We start from the raw sequence: 19751 nt of genomic DNA, 5'->3' as shown, positions 1-19751 counted from the left end.
CACTTGAGCATCGCTGCTTTTTGTTCAGAGGGGAGCGTGATGTCATAGGAGAAGGGGCTGCTGCCAGAGCCTTGGGATCCTGGCCACCTGCCCGCCGTGTGGCCGTGGGCAGCTAACTCAGAGCCCCCGTTCCCAGGGACAAAGGGGACCTCAAGACCATGAGGGTCCACTGAAATAGGGCGGAGATGCTTTGGAATCTACGACAGGCCAGAGAAAGGTTGCTTACCAGAGCTCACGGTCCCTGTTTGGGCCTCCCTCTCCCTCCAGGCTCCTCATTCCCTCCCAGAGGCTCCTGCTCTGCCTGACACACCCGTTTGTCCAGAGCAGCTCCCTTGTTCGGCTTCCACGGGAGTGGAGTCTCCCTGGTGCCCGTGCTGTCCCGAGCTGAGCGCACAGGGACATCAACTGCTTGCTTGCAAAGTCAGTCCTGCTGCCCTGTCCAGCTCGCACACCCTCCTCCCTGCTCGTTCTTGTCCAGGACCCCCAGACCCAATCCCTATCTATGCTCAGGGCCCCCGCCAACAGAAGGCTGTCAGGTACGTGCTGGCTGAAGGGAGGCAGGAAGGCCAAGCCGTCCCTCAGGCTCTGCCTCTCTGAGGGACTTCCGTGGGGACAGAGTCCTGCAGGGGGAGGGCACGGCTTACTCCTGAAGCCTCTCCCCGCCAGCCACCAGAGGGTCCTCTGTGTGCCTGAAGTGCTCCGGGGCCTCAGCTCGGCTCCCCGAGAGCAGGGGTGAGGCTGGGCAGCAGTGAGCGTGAGGATGTGGGGGACCATGTGAGGTCTGCGCGCGCGTGTGTGCGTGTGTGTGTGCGTGCGCGTGTGTGGTGTGTGTGCGCGTGTGGTGTGTGTGTGCGCGCGTGTGTGTGCGTGCGCGTGTGTGGTGTGTGTGTGCGTGCGCGTGTGTGTGCGTGTGTGTGCGTGCGCGTGTGTGTGCGCGTGTGTGGTGTGTGCGCGTGTGTGGTGTGTGCGCGCGCGTGTGTGTGTGTGTGTGTGCGCGTGTGTGGTGTGTGTGCGCGTGTGGTGTGTGTGTGCGCGCGTGTGTGTGCGCGCGCGTGTGTGATGTGTGTGCGTGCGCGTGTGTGTGCGTGTGTGTGCGTGTGCGTGTGTGTGTGCGCGCGCGTGTGTGTGCGTGCGCGTGTGTGGTGTGTGTGTGTGCGCGTGTGTGGTGTGTGTGTGTGTGTGTGTGCGCGCGCGTGTGTGTGTGTGTGTCTGCCCCTCAGGACACTCGGTGACGCCCATCGACAAAGACAGACACCACAGAAGCCAGGGATAGAAACAACTAGTGTATTGATCGGGGGAGGAGAGAAGGGGTGCCGATGGGGAATGGGGGGGCAAGGGGCTCTTTAGTGTTTGCCAAAACCACTGACGCACACCCTCGCCCCCTTCTCACCTTCCTCCTCTGGGACGGGGCCACAGCCGGCTCCCGCCCTTTCTGGTACGCTCCCTCTCCCTCCTCCCCTGCACCCACTTGACCTGGACCGAGTCCACGCCTCAAGCTTCCAGGTGAGGCAGAGGCTCAGAGAAACGTTCTTCCCCCTTCTGCCACCTCATATTCCCATCTGTTGTCTAAATAAAATACAGAAAAAGCAAGTGTGGCTGGTGGCGGGCATCGGAGTCACCCCGGGGCCGGGGCGGGGGTGGGGGCTGGGGGCGGGGCAGGCAGCGGAGCCTCAGCCAGGTGTAGGGGACGGATGGGGGCGGCCAGGGGCCTGGCTCAACCTCCCTCCCTCGGAGGCTGGCGGAGAAGACTCCACAACCTGCCTCTCCGGCACCATGTTCACGGGTCCCCGGGGTGGGGGCAGCAGGCGGGGCAGAGAAGCAGAAACTAGGCTCCGTAAAAGCATCCCTTTCCCTTGGCTTCTGGAAGAAGCCCTCTTTGGTTTTAAGGCAGATTTGGAGTTTCCTGGAGGCAGGGGAAAGCACGGGGAGATGGACATAGAAGGGCTTTTTTTTTTTTTTTTTTTTGGCTTGTGTTTTTCCTTCAGTATAAAACCACTGTAGAAAATAACTTCTCTTAGAAAAAAAAAAAACAAAAACATAGAAGAAAAAAAACCAAAGGGGTATTTTCTTTGGCTTCAAGTCCCCTCCCGCGAGGTGCAGGGTGGGGGTGGGCGTGAGGGGAGGAGGAAGCAGGAGGCCTCCAGCCTCAGCCGGCCCCGGCAGGTCCCAGGTTACATGATGCTGCAGTTCTGGGGGCTCTGAGAGAGAGAGGAGGGAGGGAGGGGTGTGAGCGGCAGCACAGGCCCGTGGCCCTCCCCTCACCCCCAGCCCTGCCCCTGCCCTCCAGTCTGGGGCTCAGACAGGAGGGGCAGGATGCAGGAGCCGACTGTCTAGGATGTCGGGCTGGGGAGGAGGCTCCCGCTCCCCCGGGCTGCGGAAGAGAAGGCCTCCCCGCCACGGGGGCCCCCTCATCCTAACCCTGGGTGTGGAGGCAAAGGGACCACTCACCTGGGTGCGGGGGCTGGAGTTGCCCAGGAGGTAGGAGCGGGTGACCAGGCTGTCCCCGAAGCTGCCACCCCCACTGCCCCCCACACTGCGGTAGCTGCGGGTGACTGTGACACTGGAGGCCGATGAGCCAGAGGAGATGGATCCGCCCACCTGGGCTCCCGGGCCGCTGGCGGAAGCCTTGTCCGCGGGCTGCCCGCACGTCCCGCACAGCACGGTGCGCGAGCGCAGGTTGTACTCAGCGGGGTCCCCCGAGCTGCTGCAGTGGGAGCCCTGAGGAGGAAGACAAGGCTCAGGCCGACACGGCGAGTCTGGGACTGCGCGCTCCTGCACGCGCCGCCACCAGGCGGGAAGGCGGGTTCTGTGCTCCGCGGGCCCGGAGGCAGGGCCCCGGCTGGGAGGAGGGCAGAGGGTCAGGAAGACTTGGGACCGGGAACTGGAGCTGTGGCGGGACTGGGTCCCAGCCACTGGAAGCTGAAGAGGGAGAGGAGAGCGAGCAAGCTTGTAGGGCAGCAGGCGTGCAAAAGAAGTGGGGCCGGGAGGTGTGAAGAGAACATTCTCGCAGGAAACAAGGGGAGAACGGGAGCCGTGCATGCAACAGGAGCGGGAAGAGAAAGGAAATGCGTGCGACGGGAGTGGGGGGAGAGAGGCAGGGCCGGGCGCCCCACATCTGTCCTCCCGTCCCCTTCCTGGGAGACAAATCCAGACCCTGTCCGCCGCTCCCACGGGAATGCCTCACGGCATCGGAAGTCCCCACTCCCGTCCTGACCAGCCGAGAGCACCCAGACACCTGGGCTCCCTGTTCAAGGTGCAGGGAGGAGAGAAGAAAAGCCAGGGCAGCGCGTGAAGTTCCAAAACATTCTTTAATGAAAAGATTTCTGGCAAGGGGAGGCCTGGCTGGCTGCCCGAGTGTGGGCTCGGCCTCAGCGGCGGCTGCCACTCACATGGTGGTGATGGAGCAGCTCGTCTCCATCGTCATCCTCATCGTCCTCAACCACCGTCACGGAGCGCACCAGCTTGCGCATGGCCACCTCCTGCCGAGGACAGGGGACCGGGCCCAGGAGTCAGGGGGGCAGACGCGGGGCAGGGGCAGGGGGCAGCTCCACGCACAGTGACCCCCTGTGGCCTGCGGTCCGCAGCGCTGGGGCGGACGAGCTTTCCTTCCCCTTCCCCGACGGGCCGCCGTCAGGCTCCCTGGGCAGGAGCGTACATCTGCCCTTAACAATCCCCGCTGTCTCTCTCCCCTCCTCCTGTGGCTGGGGGCAGGGGGCATCTCCGGGTCTGACCACCGGGTGGAGAGTCTGGGGCCCAGGGCTGCACTGGAGGGAGTCAGGACAGAATGGCCATGACCCGGTCCCCTGGGGGAGCCCTGGCCAGCCAGAGGCCAGCCCGCAGCGTACTCACTTCCCCAGTGGAGTTGATGAGAGCCGTGCGCAGGCTGTTCCCACAGCCCCAAGTGTTCTGTGCCTTCCACACCAGGTCGGTGGGGGGGCTATGGGTGGCCCCGGCGCCTGCAGCCCAGATCTGGGGAGGCAGGGTTCAAGGAGGGTGCTCAGTTCAGCGTGCCCACCCTCAGGCCAACCCCCTCCCCGCCCAAGGCCGCCCCAGAGTCCCCTCTGGGGACCTGCCACTCACCGTCACCACCTGCCCAGCCTTCAGGGTGAACTTCGGTGGGAAGCGGTAGGTCAGCAAGGGGTCATCTCCATTCTGGCGCTTGATCTGCCAATTGCCCATGGACTGGTCCTGCCAGGAAGGAAGGGAAGGAGAAGGTGGGGGAGGCTCGTTCAGGCTCCCGGGTCCATGTCGCTCGCGGGGCTGGGCAGGGCCCCTCAGGGAGAACAGCTGAGTTCTGTGGACACCGAGGCGGCACCGGGCACGCTGGGGTCTGGTGGCCAGTGGAGGGCCACCCGGCCGCAGTCGGCCTCTCGGAGGGGCAGCCCTCTGTCCCGGTGCCACCCCTTCCTGCTGGGCTCGCTCCCTGCCCGGCCGTAGCCCCGGCCCCAGCCCAGGCGCCCACCTCGCTGGACTTGTTGCGCAGCCGCACGAACTTGCCCTCCTCATCCACCTCCTCCACGGCCACGCGGCCGCTGGTGCGGGCGTGCTGCGAGAAGCTGCTGCTGCGGGCCTCGGCGGCATCCAGCTTGCGCTTCTTGGTGATGCCGCCCGTCCCCTGTGTCTGGGAGGAGTGGGAGGAGGTGCGGCCTCGGCCGCGCTGCGAGGTGGGGCTGGGGGACAGGCGCAGCCTGGCGAGGGGACACAGAGGGGCCTGGTCAAGGCAGGCAGCGGGCCAGGGGCGGCGCGGGCAGCCCCTCGCCCCCACCCGGCCCCTCCCCGCCCCACCTCTCCTCCTCGCCCTCCAGGAGCTTGCGGTAGGCGTGGATCTCCATGTCCAGGGCCAGCTTGATGTCCAGCAGCTCCTGGTACTCGTCCAGCTGCTGCTGCATCCTCGCCCGCATCTCCGCCATCTCCCGCTCCTTCTCGGCCAGCAGCCGCCGGCTGGTGTCGCGTTCGCGGGCCAGTGAGTCCTCCAGGTCCCGCAGCTTCGCCTCCTTGGCCGCCAGCTGGTGAGCCAGGGCCAGGTGAGCTCCCAGGGCCGGGATGCAGCTCCAGGGCCCCTGCCCCGCGGCCCTTCCCCGGCTCTCCGCTGCACCAGAGCCTGCTGGGGCTCTCCCAGGGCACAGCTGGCGGCCCAGAAGCCTCCCCCGTATCTAACCAACATCTCTGCCTGCTCCCTCGGCCACAAACGCGCAGCTGGCCAGAACATCGAGCCTTGCGGAGGGTCAGGAGGGCCTCCATTTTCAAACGGGAACACCAAGGCTCTGAGGAGCGAGGGTCATGCCGGCCAGATCAGGTCCCTGGACTCTGAATCGTAGGCTCCCCGCTCAGTCCGTGGTCCTGGGGGCACATTCTGTCCCTCACCCGTCTCCTCCCCTCCTTGGGCCCTCCCCTACATCCTGCCTGGCCCCTGGCCCCTGGCCCCTGGCCCAGAGTGGGGGTGGGGTGGGGTGGGGTGGGGGTGGTGCAGCACCTGCTTCTGCAGCTGGCTGAGCTGGGCCGAGAGGCTGTCGATGCGGATGCGGGACTGTTGCAGCTCTTCGTGCGCAGCCCCCACCAGGTTGCTGTTCCTCTCAGCTGACTGCCTGGCGTTGTCCAGCTTTGGGGGAGAACACGGGGTTAGGGCACCCAGAGCTCCCCTGCTCCCCCAGGTGGGCAGAGGTGGTAGGGGCCTGGGCGCGGGGGATGGGATGAGGGGCAGGCACCTTGGCAGAGTAGGTCTTCTCCAGCTCCTTCTTGTACTGTTCCACCTGGTCCTCATGCTGGGCCCGCAGCTCCTGCAGGGCGTCCGCCAGCCGGCTCTCAAACTCACGCTGCTTCCCATTGTCAATCTCCACCAGCCGCGTCTCATGCCGGCGCTTGGTCTCACGCAGCTCCTGGGAGGGGCACAGAGCCAAGATCAGAACTAGTCCTTGGAGCATGAGGCCCAGAGGGCCAAGCTCCCTGCCCAAGCCTACGCCTGAGCTAAGCCACTGTCATCCTCCTTTAACCTGGGGGCTGGGTGCTAGACCTACCCCCCCCACACTCCCCATCCACTAATACAAGGCAGTCAGGCAGGCAAGGCCTGCACCCAGCTGAGCCCCAGCCCGCTCCTCTGGCCCGCGGAGCCCCGTCCCCACCTCGCTGTAGATGTTCTTCTGGAAGTCCAGCTCCTCCTTCAGGGTCTGCAGCCTGTTCTCGGCGTCCACCCGCCGCAGCATCTCATCCTGGAGCTGCTTCTTGGCCTCACCCAGGGCTGCCTCGAGCTGAGAGAAAGGGGGCCGAGGTCAGGGAGAGGGGCCACAGAACATCAGAGCTGCAAGGAAGCTGAGAGTGTCCGTGTCCAGCACAGCCCTTCATGTGTACAGAGACCGGTGCGGGGGACAGAGAGCCTCGGCCGGCACCGAAGTCACAGTGTCTCGTCGCACACAGAAACCGCTCTGGGCGGGCACTGCATCCCTCTCTGCACAACACAGCAAGTGCTCTAAAGGAGGTGCGTCCAAAGCACAAAGGAACACAAGGCAAGAAACCAAAGTGTGCCTGGGGGTGGGGGGCACTGCGGTGACCTCGGGGCGGGGAAGAAGAGCCTGTGCAAAGCCTGGGGGTGTGAAGGCACACTGTGCCCTGCAGGGTCCTCAGGAGGATCAGTACTGCCAGAGCCGGCAGGGAGGGCCGGGGGACGGCAAGAGGGGAGAGGGGGGGCACCGGAAGGCAGGAGCTGGACCATGAAGAGGTACCCCCTTGTCTGCCACAGAAAGATCTCTGGCGTGGGAGAGGCAGACCACCTTTCCTCGATTTTGGTCTCCGAAAGCCCCAGCTGCTGGGGGGCAGGGCAGAACTGGAGGCGGGGGGCCTGGAGGAGACCGGCCCAGCCCAGGCTTTGCGGTCAGCCCACTGGCCTCTCCCATCTGCGGCAGCAGGGCCTGGGAGGGGACAGAGCCCACGATGGGGGCTCGGCAACTGATGCGGGTCGTGACCCTGCTCTGAGCACGGTGGGAGCAAGCCAGCTTTCCTGGATTCTGTCCCAAGCCTGCGATACAAGACAGGAGGCAGGATGGATGGTGGAGGGTTTTGAAGGTAGAGACAACCACATATGTGCCAAGCATTAAGAACATGCGTCCCGTACGTGATTAGCCCTCCACTCCCGACTCAGGCTCTCTGACAGCACAGCCAAACCAGGAGGGATTGGCCACACACGATTCCTTGCAAAGTTGCGTGGAAGTGGCTGTGGGCTATTTTATTTATGAACGTAAGCTCTACACCTGACGCGGGGCTCCCCCTCACAGCCCCAAGATCAAGAGTCACACGCCGTACCCACCGAGCCAGCCGGGCGCCCATGCTGGATGCCCGGGAGCAGAAGGGGCTGCAATAAGGTGGGCATGGGGGGCCGGGGGCCGGCAGGGGCACGGCCCTGATGCCACGTCCCTGGGACGGGACACACAGCAACTGGGCTGAAAGGCTGAGTAGGGTGGCTGGCATTTGTCCGAGGGGAGGCAGGGTCACGGCTGGCCCAGAGGGTGGCCTCACCTTGGCCACCTGGCCCCGCAGGTCATGGAGCTCGCCCTCCAGCGTGCGCTTCTCGCTGAGTGCTGTGCTCAGTGCGGCCTCCTTGGAGTTGAGCAGAGCTTCCAGGTCCTTGAGCCGCGCCTGGGCGGCCATCAAGTCGCCCTCCTTCTTGGTATTGCTAAGGAAGCAAGGGAAGAGTGGGCTTAGGAGCAGGAGTCTGTGTCCCCAGGGAGAACCAGGGCGCCCCCCCCCCCACCCCGGGGGAGCCAGAAGTCCCCTCCCAGAGGCCAGCCCTGCCAAGGCCCAGCGTGCCTGTCCTGCAAAGTGCCAGCAGAGGGCAGCCTCGCTCTTGGCTTGTTTGTCTCTGCCTGCCCCTGGGGCTGGACTCCCACCTCCCCCAAGGTCCCCAAAACCCCCTTCCTGCTTCTCTACCCTTCCCATGACTCAGTGCTCAGGAACGTGCCTCAGGCCAAGGGCACAGCGCAATCCCATGAGATGAATGCTTTTCCCTCTCTCTCCTCCCATTCCTTCCCAAAGAGACAGGGCCACCTTTGTCTCCTGCCCCTTCCCACACAGGGCCTTAACCTTCTCCCTGACTCCACCTACCCTCCATTGGGCCAGGCCTTCCTCCCTGCAGGGGCCCAGACAGCCAGGCTCCCAGCCCCGGGGTCCATGCCTCCCTACCACAGCTGGAGCCCCAAAGGTATGGGTCACTTCTCCTAGCCCCTTTTACACACAACAGGGATGGTCTGGTTAAAACTCAGGGAGGAGGACAGCCACCCATCCCATTCCCAGACCCCGTCTAGGTCCCCTGATCGGGGCCCAGCACAGGGTTCCAGCCGCCCTCCCTCCGGGACTTATCAGAGCTTGAGCGAATACTAAGCCCTACCCTTCAGCAAGCCTCAGCGTCTGGCTCCAGATGTGGCCCCTGGGTCTCCAGGTCCATCTGGGCTCCAACCTGGAGCCTCCCTACTCCTCAAACTGGGTAAAGCTTTAGCCAAACAACCAAATAAACGGGGCTTGCCTCTGCCACCTCCTTCCCTTTCTGGGCCCTGACTGTTTTTGCCAGATAGTGAACTAGACATAGAGGTTCCAAACCTCTGGGAAACCCAAGAACTTTCCAGATGTGATGGTCTCTTCACCAATATCTGGTGAGAGAAAGCAGCAGCCCCGGGGACGGAAGGAAGGAGAAGGAGCCCAGGGCCTGGCCCGGCTGCCCCCCCTAACTCCTCAGTGCAGAGCATGAGCCACACGACAGGAGGGGAAAGGAAAACCAAATGTGGGCGGGGGGTGGGGGTAGGGGTGGAATTCTGGATTTCTGTCCTGGAAGGAAGAAAAGTGGTCCCGCCAACATTTTTCTCCTCCACAAAAGCCCTCTGCTCCAAGAGACCCAGCGGTTCCGCGTGAGGCCGCGGGAGCCTTAAGGAAGCTCTGCAGGGAGCAGCCCAGACAGGCGGCTTCTCCTGCCACCAGCTCAGGACTTGTCAAACGGAGTCACTGGTCTCCCGCAGGGCCCCACCAGGAGGGGGACATAGTGACACCCAGCTGGGGGGGGGGGAAACGCCAAGACCTGGAGGGGGCGCCCCCCCACAGGCTCGCTCGTCTGGCCAGCTGTGGCCAGGCCTCAGAACATCAGAACAAGCCGTTTGACGCAAGAGCGGCGGTCTCCCGTGAAAAGAGGCCCTTCCAGCACCAGAGGATGTCTCCCCTCCTCCGTCTCAGCCAGAAAAGCTAAAAATAAAGTCAAAACCCAGCTCAGGTTTTGGCTGCCATCCGGCCCAGCCCCTGGCTGGGAGCACAGCCCCAACTTTCCATGACTTCAGAACTTTTTCGAAGCTGAGCCAGCTGCAGGGGGAGGAACGAAGAAGAAGAAAGCGCTGGTAAAGTGAAGCCGCGCGGCCCAGCGGACTGTGGCTCCTGGGCCGGCTCCAAGGCGCAGGGCCTGCCCCGCAGAGGCCTCTCCACCCTGCAGCCTGTGCGGCCGCCACCCTGGGGACCGGGAGCTCGGGAAGGAGCCCGAGGGACCACCAGCGCAGGCCCCCCCCCTTTCACAGACGGCGAAGTAAAGGGCTGGGTGCCGGCCTGCAGGCGGTGACCCGGGGCCAGGGTCACAGTCAGTCCTGCTGCCGGGGACCCCCTTCCCCGTGCTGCCCTCCTCTGCCTGGGCTCCCGAGGGTGCGTGCGGGGAACCGGCCTTCCCGCAGGGCTCAGGGCCCCGGGCTGAGAGCAGAGGAGCTGCGCCTGCCCTCCGCCAGCTCCTCGCACCCGCTGCTCGCCCAGACGGTGGTGTTGGTAACAACAGGAACCAGAACGTGAAGGCAGCAAGCGCGCCCGTGGGCAGATGGTGCGGCCCGGCGCCCTCCCCGTGTCACCGAGGACAGGAGGCACAGAGGGTCGCGTCCAGGGGCCGGTGGCAAACGGCAGCAGAGTGGCCAGCAGGGCTGGGCAGCCTCAGCCCGGCCCCGACCGTGGCCTCCAAAGCAACGAGGGGGCGATGTGCCTTTCCCTCCAGGCAGCCGCAGCAGGAAACCGCCAGCACACGAGGGGAGGGGGGCCCCGGCAGTTCTCTCGGTCAGGCTGGGGAGTTCCCAGCCTTGGGGAAGAAGCCACCGTCACCTCAGGAGCTGTGGCCAGGGAGCCACACGCCCACCCCGAGAGACGGCTGGGGGTGGTGTGGAGCCCAGCGCCTCGCCCGCCTGCTCCCCTGGCTTTGCCAGCCTAGGCCTAGGCCCCCACCTGGGGTCTCCAGACCCAGCAGGGACCCCAAGCTGCCCCTGGCCAGGTGGTCAGCCCTTCAGGGGCCAGGGCCACTGGGGCCGGTGGGGAGCGGCGGGCGGGGCAGCCGGGGTGGGGCCGGGGCTGCAGGTGACTCATACTCGGGCAGACAATACCCAGGCAGGGGTCGGGAAGTCCTCCAGCACTCACAGGGGAGACCCTGACTCTGCCCACGTCCTGCGCCAGGGTCTACGTCCAGTCCCCCGAGCGCAGGATGCTCCCCAGGGCCCCTTGAGGCCAGCAGGGCGGGGCATCCTGTTTCTGCCTCCCCCCACAGCTGCCACAGCCCATCTCTGGAGGGACAGGCGGGTGCGGGGTACGGCCGGAGGCTGTGGGTCTGCAGAGTGGAGGTGGTGGGTGGGCCAGGCCTCGGGGGCAGCAAAGGGGCCGGGTGCTGGCCCGCCCACTGAGTCACCCTCCTCAGCCCCGCTCCCACGCCAGATACGGAAGCCAGGCCGCCCAGGCCTGTTTGGGACCCGTTGCTAGGGGCAACCTGCTAGGCTGTGAGGGGGAGGCCCTCATTTCCTCCTCCGCGGGGCTGAGGAAGACACAGGGGGGACGGAGACCTCAGGCCACCCTCCAAATAAGAGGGGGGAGGGGAGGACGGCCACAGGGGCTCCGAGGAGCTGGCCCAGCCCCGCAGGGGCTCCCTCCCGCCCCCTCCGGCCCCTGAGCCTCTCACCGGCACTCGGAGTTCCCCATGGCTGGGCGACCCCAGGACAGGAAGGAGGGGAGGGGAGGGCAGGGTCTCTGAGCCCCACAGGGAAGGGCGCCCCCTGTGGCAGGGCAGGGCAGGGCAGGGTGGGTGCCGAAGGCCGCAGGGAGCTCTTCCCTTTCCTCCCAGGACTCAGACCCGGCCCCAGGCTGACTTCCTGCCAGGGAGGGGCGTCTCCCCTGGCCAGCTGTCCCTTTGTTCCGGCAGCCCCTCCCCTGCAATCTGTCCTTCCCTCCCTCTGTCCATCCAAGTCCGCCCCCCTGGTTGCAAGGCCTCAGCCCTGCCCTGGCGCTCTGCCCCCTCCCCCCCCACATGCTCTGCTGTTTTTACCTGCTGGTTGACACTCTGCCCACTTACGTTTGGGGCTTTTCCTGTCTGTGCCTGGAATGCCTTCGGGCTATAGCAGTTCACAGGCCCCAGGCTCCTGGCCGGGCCTCCTCCTGGGCTAACCCCTGCACGGTCACAGCTGGGGAAACCAAGGCCTGGACCAGGGAAGGCTTGCCCATGGGGTCACCTGAGGACACTCACAGCAGACAGGGATAGAGCACCGAAAATGGCAGTGCTGCAGCCTGGGGGGGGGGTGCACGGGGTGGGGGGTGTGCAGAGGGCGGGGCTCAGGCACCCAGGAAGCGAGCCTGGGAGGTGCGTCCCCCACCAGCCTCCCCAGAGTAATGCCGCCCAGATGCACACACTCCCACAACCGCGTGCGAAGCCATGGGCTTGGACGTTCCCCATCCCGAAAAGGAACCACTACTTGGTTGCCTGGCTGGGCTGTGGGTTGGCCACCACTTTCTGGTTTGGGCAGGATGTGGGAAGACGGGACACGTGGGCCTCAAGGTACCAGCGCTCACAGGAAGAGCCCTTCAAGAGGAGACCTGGGGTGGGACGGGTGTTCCCGGCCCCGCCCGGCCCCCGGAGCCTTCTGAGTGCCCTACAGCTGGAGAGCACAGGCGGGCCCCTCAGGGCGGACCCCAGCCCGACCTCCCCACACGGGCACGGGCACAGCTCTGCTTCCACGTGCCTCTCTTGGGTGTGACACCGCTGCTCCTGTCTGGGGTCCAAGGCCCTCAGATCCCCGTCCAGAGCCGCGGGGCTCCGCCTGTCCCCCCCCACAGACAAAGCCAGGTGGTGACTCTAGGCCGGGGAGGGGGGTGGTGGGTAGAGGCAGAGAAGAGGGCCGGGAGGCCTGTGGACATGTTCAGACGCAACTCCAGCAGAGGCGCTGGGGCTGGCAGGGGGCCAGGCCTGAGTCACAGCTGCTGGGTGTATCAACGTGGCATTGTACCGAGGCAGGAGGAGCCGGCGGCCAGAGGCTGGGCCCTGGGGTGCTGCACAGCAGGCAGCCGGCTTCCTGACCAACTGCTCTCTCAAGGTCCCTGCCAACTCCACTTTCCTTCTTCTCGGCCTATCTCTCTGGAAGTCACTCCTGCGTTGTCATGGCAATGCAGGGCTGAGGCCTGGCGACAGACCAAAAGAAGTAGGGACATGGAGGGGGTAGCCTGGGAAGAGGTCGAATGTCCTGGGGCGAGAGGGAGGGAGGCCACCAGCCAAAGGGAGGGGCATTTAGGGGATCCCCACAAGAAGCGGACTCAGAAGTTCCTTCTTTAGGATGCATTAACTCTCCATCTGGTGGCTTATGCTTATTAACCCAATGACAGCAAGAGGGGGTGGAAGCCACACCCCAAGATCAGTAAAGGAAGTGGGAGGACCTAGGAGTTCTGGTCCCACTGCATTCCAGCTCCAGCAGAGGAAGGTGGGACTTTCTCTCGGGGCAGAGGTGTCAGCTTAGAGCTTCAGGAGAAGGGGGGGCCTTGGAAATCCCCATCCTTCCAATGCCTGGAAAACGGGCCCCTTGCTATGAGGGTCTCTAGCTCCTCTGATCCAGTCCTAAAGGGACACGTGGGTTCTGTCCCCCATGCGAGTTCTGCCTTCCTCCCTCTTGCTGCTACTGGGCAGGAGCACCCACCGTGCTTCTCGATAAAAGGCTACCCCAAGCCTTTCCTTCTCTGACCGAGCAAGCTCAGGGTCTCCCGTCCACTCTCCACTCTGCCCTCTACCGTGACTCAGCTCCTCTGTCCGGCCTGGGATCCCAGCCAGAACGAATCCTGGCTTCCTCTCCCACAAAGGGACAGGGAGCACCCCTGCCCTGCCCCCTCCTTCCCAAACTCTGTCCCCTTCCAGGACCTCCTCACAGCCCAACCTCAGGTTGGGGGAGCCGGAGCGGGTGCAGGAAGGGAAGTGGGTAGGCAGCCCAAGGTCAGCCGCACCTCCCGCTGGCTGGCCGGCTCTGAGGTAATGGCGTGGCTCTTCCCAGGGAGGGCGTCCCTGCCACCCCAACATGGGCCCGTGGCACTCAGCCCGTCCTGTATAACACGGCCCCTTCCACTGTCCTGGAAGGAGACGCGGGACGACCAAGTGTCCCTTCTTACTAGCAATAAAAACAAAGCATATACCAGGAACATCATTAACTGCTCGCACAAACTTTCTGTGAGAAATCAGGAAGCGTGCCTGTACTTTTCATTCCACGGCTTGTGGGAAACATTTCTATTGAGAATAGCAGTAGCTATTAATTATATTCACATTAAGTGGATTTGAGTTTAACATTTATAGCTTGGTACTTTAGAGGACTATTTTCTCACTTTGTGGGTCACTGTGCTACTTTGGAACCTGAGGGATCTCTAGGGACCTTCTGCTCTAACCCCTTTATTTCATAGCTGGGGAAATCCAGAGAGGGAAGGCAACCGGCTCAAGGTCACACAGCAGTGTTGCAGCAGGACCAAGCCCAGGACTAAGGACACCGAAGCCCAGGACTGTTTCTACTACCTCATACTACCTGTCATTTTGCTGGTGGGCGACCTCATTAAGGGAGACCCTGCTGCCGTTCTCCAGACATTCCCAAGAACACCAGAGCTTGGCCTGAGTCACTTTCAGTACACTGGGGCTCCGGGAGGCGGGAATGGGGCCCACTGCCCTAGGTCTAGGCCTCTGAGCCGGACCTGGGGGGCTGGGGGAGGAAGGCTGGGGGGGGGGTGGGCAGAGGCACAGCTGGGAGGCGACGGCGTCGCCAACCAGTTGCTCCCCCAGCTGTCCCTGGCTTCAGCCCTGACACTGAACTACTGAATCCCGGGGGTGGGGGGCCAGGGTGGGGGTAGGACTGGGGACGAGGGGCATGTCTTCTGCAAGAGTAAGGCTCAGAATGGAGGCCGGGAGGGTACCAGCCAGGGGCACTGGTCACAGGAAGGCAGTTGGGAGGCCGAGCAGGAATTACTGTCTCTTTTGTTTCTCTTGGGCTCCTCAAGTAGTGCCCCCCTTTGCTGCCTTCGAATCAGAACGTCGACTTCAGGGTGGGGGTGGCAGTGAGAGATAGCACCAGGGGCTCCCTCAGGTGAGGGACAGGGGCCCAGGTTTCCTCAAAGGCCTCCATCCCTGTTCCCTAGGTCTCTGCCAAAGGGCACAGCCTCCTTTGGGTCCAGGTAGACACTTTCGAGGACAAGTCCCAAGACAGTCCCAAGAGAGGAATCCCCAGCCTTCCAGAGCTCTGTCTTAGGATCCACGGCCTGGCAGGGTCATGGGTCTTTCCAGGGACAGGGTAGAGCTAAGGCTGGGTAGTAGCAGACCCTGGCAGGTCCCGCTGGTCTCAGAGCGGATCCTCCAGACAGCAGGAGTGAGCCCTGGCCACCCCGCGCCCCCCCCAGGACCCTCCCACCTGTCCTCTAAGCCAGAGAAGTCAGGCTTCGTGGTACAGGCACTCATCTGGAAGTCAGAAGGCCTGTGCTCAAGTCCGGACCCATCACCCTCTTGCTGTGTGACACAGGACAAACCTCTGCACCTCTCTGGCCCAATGAGCGCTAGGATGAGCCTGGGCCTCCACTTCCCTGCCCTGCCCCACTGCCCCCCTAAGGCAGACAATACAGGAAGTTGTCAAGCACCCAGCCTCGTCCGGGGGGAAGAGGAGCTTCTGCTTTGTGGGCCCAGGATCTCCCCACTTCTGACTCAGCCTTCCTCCACCATTGCCACGTGGGCAGGCGCAGACCTCAGCCCCGAGCTGCAGCCCCATAACTGGATTCAGCTCTGGAACCAACCACCTGTTGCACTCTGCCCATCGGGGCCCTGGCTCCAGACCACCAGCAGAGGTCCCAAGGAAGAAGGCAGGAAGGGCTCCCAGGATGCAGTGGGGAGCACAGGGAGAAGATGCAGGCATTCAGGCCCCCATCCCTCCCTTTAAGACATCTGCTGTCTCCACCCTGTGTCCCACTGTCTCTTGTAAAGCCACCAGGGTGGAAGGGAGGGGGGCAGCATCTGAGTCATCTACCCAGCTGTCATGCCTGGGATGGGGCCCAGCTCTAAGCCTGGACCCCAGGGGGGCCTTCCCTGGTGTTTTCAGCTACCCATTCTTGCCACACTTAGGTGTCCAAATACTTTAGACACCAGAACAGACAGAATGTGTGTATAGGTACTGGGGGGTTTGTTTCTGCTCGGAGCCTATAACCCAGCCCAACGAGAGGGCGCCCTAAAGCCCTGGGTGTGGTCAAGGTACCAGGCTGGGCCAGGGATTGCCAGGGGATCTTACAGACGGCTCTGCATCCCAACCAGACGCCTGGCCCTGAACTCTGAGCTCTAATTAAACATTAAATCAGACAACACCTTCTCTCTAGGCTTCAGTGGGAGGAGTTAGGACAATGCCTTTCTTCCTCTCCCAAATTCTTCATTCTACTCTTCTCTGCCTTGTCCTGGGCACAGCAGACACAAAAAGAAGCAACCAATCTCGGCTCCTCCCACTGGGGACAGAGAAGGGGACAGACACCCCAGTCGGAGCCCCCTCCGTCTCCACCCTGCCTCCCAGCAGCCCGAGATCCAGGTGTGCAAACCCACCCCCCTCTTCCGGAAGCCCAGCCTCCCCAGCCAGGATCAGAGGGGGAGAAGAAAGGCAGATGGCTAAATATAACCAGTGCACACACCACCCCCGCCCCTGCCCCACGTGCGCACACACCCGCCTGCCGTCCCAGGCCTGGACAGCTGCACCGAGAGGCCAAGGAGACAGCCTGGCGTGGCTGGGTTAGCAAGGGACGGCTGACTCTACTTATCCTGTCTCCCGATCAATGTCCTGCCCACAGAAAGACCTGCTGAGAAGGCCCTTCACAGGAATGGGCGACGGTGGACTAATTTAGCACACTAATTCTCTGGGCACCGCCCCTCCCCCCAGCTTGCCTCCTGTCTGTCCTGCTAGCTCAGTTGTTCATATCACTACTGCAAAAGACAGGAGTGATCTCTGTCAAAAGTACCCCCCCAAAAGTCAACCTGTGTGCCCAGTTTCCACCTACTCTTCAGGAAGGGATGGACCCACCACGCCCACTAGGCCAGGGTCCTGACCGGTGAAGGGCAGAAAGAGCACTGGATACAGACCGGCTCCGAGGAGAGCAAGGGTTTGGAGAAGAGGACTGAAAGGCAGGGAAAGAGGGGAAGTCAAGCCATGGGGCCCCCCACCCCAGGGGTCTCAAGCACCTTCAGTGCTCCTTGGCTTGGGTGTTCATAGAGAAAAGGGGAACGGGGAGGAGGAAAGCAAATTCTCGGAGGCTAGGAAAAGATGGCCTAAACTTCCAGGCTCCAAAGGCCTTTTGAGAAAAGAGGGTGGAGTCAAGTAGGGTGGGGTCGGGCGGGGCAGGGATGGGTGAGGTAGGAGGGGCTTGAAGCGCCGAACGGCTGCAGTTCAAAAGTGTCGCTGTATTCCAGCAGTTTCATAAGGCAAGGATCAAAACCCGCCAGGGGCCAAGTGGATGGGGTACAGCAAAGACTGCTCGGAAGGAAAGGGGCTCACCCCAAGCAGAGAGGCAGGGAGGAGCAGAGCCCCCAAGGGCCAAGACACCAGGCAGAGGGCCCAGGGGGGTTGCACCAGACCTGGGCATACACACAACTTCCTGAGCCGGAGACTCTGCCCTCTGTCTCCCTCCCTCTCCTGCATTCCTGGGCCAAGCAGGCCAAGGGCTGTGGGAGCTGCGGGGGAGCGGTGCTCCTGGAGGGCCTGTCAGAGCCCAGGGACGGTCCCAGACATCCAGGGAGTGGAGGAGAGCTTCCCAACTCCTCAAACCCTGGGAAGAGTTGTGCCGAGGGGGGTCACCTCCATGTCCCTGCCTGGCTAACCTCTCTCCAGCACCACTGGACATCTGCCAGCATGGGTGCTCTGTCTTAATAGGCATCATGTGTCCAGACACAGGCTGGGCAAAGTTGGCACAGTTCCAAGCCAGCCAAGAAAGTTCTAACAGGACCCTTTCACCCACACTCCAATGTGTCCTGAGTGTCCAGATTTCTCAGACCCGGCAGCGCCAGCTGTTCTTCGCCCAAGCCCCTGACCCTAGCTCCAAATGGCCGGTAACCCCCACCCAGAGTGGGGGCCTGCCAGCAGCCCTTACTCGGCCCTGATGCCCCCACCATTCCCTATACAGGCCACCCTCTGCCAGAGACCCCTCCGTTCTCCGTCCTGTCTTGACAATTTCCCTTGGCACTGCCAGTCACCCGCTGGGGCAGTTCCGCGGAGGGAGGGGACTATAAGGCCAAGTGATCGGCCGGCCGGCCGCTGGAGTCGGACTGTGGCGACGGTCCGCTCACCCCCTCCGCTCCCGCCCCGCGCGCCGCCACCTGGGCGCACTCACCGCGCTTTGAGCTCCTTGAACTCCTCGCGCACTTTGCTCAGCTCCAGCTGCAGGCGGGCGCGCTCCTTGGCCACCGAGTCGAGGGTCTTGCGGGCATCCCCAAGCTCGGCCTCGTAGGCGGCCTTGATACCGGACACCTCGCGGCTGACCACCTCCTCGGACTCGGTGATGCGAAGGCGCAGCCCTGCGTTCTCCGTCTCCAGCGAGCGCACACGGTCGATGTAGACCGCCAAGCGGTCATTGAGCTCCTGCAGGTCCTCCTTCTCCTGCAACCGGGTGATGCGGGTGGGCGACAGCGGGGTGGAGCTGGCCTGCGCCCCGCTGCGGGTGGCGCGCCGCTGGGACGGGGTCTCCATGGCCGGCAGGGTGGCAACGCTGCCCGCGGGGCAGAGGTCCCGGGAAGGGCGCGGGGCTCGGGCGGAAGGACAGAGACTGCTCGGGGTCGGAGCGCGCGGGCCGGCTGGCTCTCGGCGGGCTCCTGCCAGGCGCGGGGTCTGGGCCGGGCGCTGTCGGACCTCGGGATCTGGGTGCGCTGCTGGGACTGCGGCGCTCCCGCGGACACTCTGAGTCACCGACGCCGGGCAGAGGCTCTAATAGGTCTAGGGAGTGGGAGGAGGGGCCGCCGCTCTTAAAGGGGCCGCGGCACACCCGCCGCGGGAGGTGAGGGGGAGGCGAGGAGGGGCGAGGACCGCGGAGCGGCGGCGGAGTGGGGCTCCACCCTGTCCCGCGCACCCGCCCGGCGCTCGGCCTGGGGCTTCTCCCGTCCTGGTTCTGCCTGCTCGAGGGCTCCCAGCTGCAAGCTCGCCCCCACCGGCTCCGGCCTTCCCGGGTAGAAGAAGGCCGAGCCAAAGGCCGAGAGTGGGTGGGCAAAGGGCAGGAGGAAGAGGGAAAGCGGCTGTAGGGGCCGGGGAGGGCGCCAGGCAGGCAGGCAGATCCAGGAAAGGTGGGGGGAGGACGGAGGCTGGTGCCCATCAGGGTGACTCACTCTTCTTCCACCGTTGGCTCCCCCTCTCCTCCCCATAGTAATAGTGAGTCACCCCTACCCCCCTCCACATGTGGGCAGCCCATTCAAAGCAGCATCTCAGTGTGCCAGGGTGGGGTTGGGAAGGAATGCCTGGGCTCCCTGGGGAGCCCTGCTGCAGGGAAATTCTGGATCCTGAGTTCCTTTAACCCTCAAATTTGGGGCAAGGACCAGAAGTTTGGGGTCCCTCTTTTCCTATCTTCTGCCCCAACTTTGCCCTTCGAAACCAAGCATTGGGTCTTGGGACCCCAGCACCAGGCTACAGACCCCCCCAGAAAACCAAGAGTAGAACCTCGGCACTGGCGCCCATCCCCTGCCCCCTTCCTTTGGACCCAAGCAACTGGACAAAGAGGCTGCCTAGGTTCTTCCCCCTTCAGTCCCTTTCTACTCCTTCTACCGCACCCCGCCAACTCCAAGACTGTACTTATTTTAATGGATAATTTGAAACAGATACCAGAGCTGTGCGTGCATTCATCACGTTGCCAGGACACCAGGTCCCAGATTCTTGTGGTTCCCAGAGGGGCCTGAAAGGGGGAGCAGGGCAGGGGCTGGACAGCCAGTGGGGGGTCTCTGTCCTGGTTTCAACCAGAGAGGCAGCACTGGGGGGCTAGGACAGCAAAGACCCCACAATCCTTCTGGCTGCACTTATCCCTACATACCTCCGTGGCCAGGTCTGCTTTGCCACCGGATCACCCAGGTCCCCAGGCGTCCCCACCCCAGGCTCTGGAGCCTCCATCCTCAGGCCTCACAGAGGACTCCTCTGATCAGCCTTCTACTCCCCTCCCCTAACCCTGGCCCTGGTCCCACCGGCCACCTCATCCTCTCTAAGAGAGTGCAGGCCGAGGTTCCAGAACCCACGTGAGGTCATGGCCTGCCCCTGTGCCTCCCATGGCTTCTTCTCTGGTGAAGAACCCAGAAAACTCAATTATGTTGCTAACGCCTACAGGTCCAGGATATTAGGGTTTCTGTAACACGAAAGGGAAGCAGAGCTGGACTGACCCTCTTTCCTGGGTTCTGGAGCCAGGCCTCAGAGTACACAGGGGTTGGAGTGGAGTAGGGGAGGGACTCTGAGTATTTATGGAGGGGAAAAGTGGAGGGGACGCTTGGG

At 63.6% G+C, this 19751-nt stretch overlaps 1 protein-coding gene across 1 annotated transcript; it reads right to left on the bottom strand.

Moving 5' to 3' along the window:
• Positions 1-1270: 1270 nt before the first annotated feature.
• On the bottom strand, positions 1271-18410 carry LMNA (lamin A/C). Its single transcript, XM_027610820.2, has 12 exons — positions 17623-18410; positions 7507-7663; positions 6120-6245; positions 5706-5876; positions 5474-5599; positions 4786-5006; positions 4463-4688; positions 4081-4188; positions 3850-3969; positions 3390-3479; positions 2449-2718; positions 1271-2198 (listed from the first exon to the last, which is right to left on the bottom strand). Exons 1-12 carry the CDS (start codon positions 17976-17978, stop codon positions 2172-2174), a joined length of 1998 nt encoding a protein of 665 aa, XP_027466621.1. The 5' UTR covers positions 17979-18410; the 3' UTR covers positions 1271-2171.
• Positions 18411-19751: the final 1341 nt, after the last annotated feature.

This window comes from Zalophus californianus, chromosome 10 (genome assembly GCF_009762305.2).
Source record: "Zalophus californianus isolate mZalCal1 chromosome 10, mZalCal1.pri.v2, whole genome shotgun sequence".
NCBI lineage: Eukaryota > Metazoa > Chordata > Mammalia > Carnivora > Otariidae > Zalophus > Zalophus californianus.
Note: the sequence above shows the minus strand (reverse complement) of the source record. Positions and strands in the feature narration are given on the sequence as shown.

Coding starts and splice junctions, on each gene's coding strand:
- LMNA (XM_027610820.2), bottom strand. CDS start 17,978: ATGGAGACCCCGTCCCAGCGGCGCGCCACCCGCAGCGGGGCGCAGGCC. Junction 6,246..7,506: donor TGCGGGGCCAGGTGGCCAAG/GTGAGGCCACCC, acceptor CCTTTCTCTCAG/CTCGAGGCAGCCCTGGGTGA. Junction 5,600..5,705: donor AGAAGACCTACTCTGCCAAG/GTGCCTGCCCCT, acceptor TCTCCCCCAAAG/CTGGACAACGCCAGGCAGTC.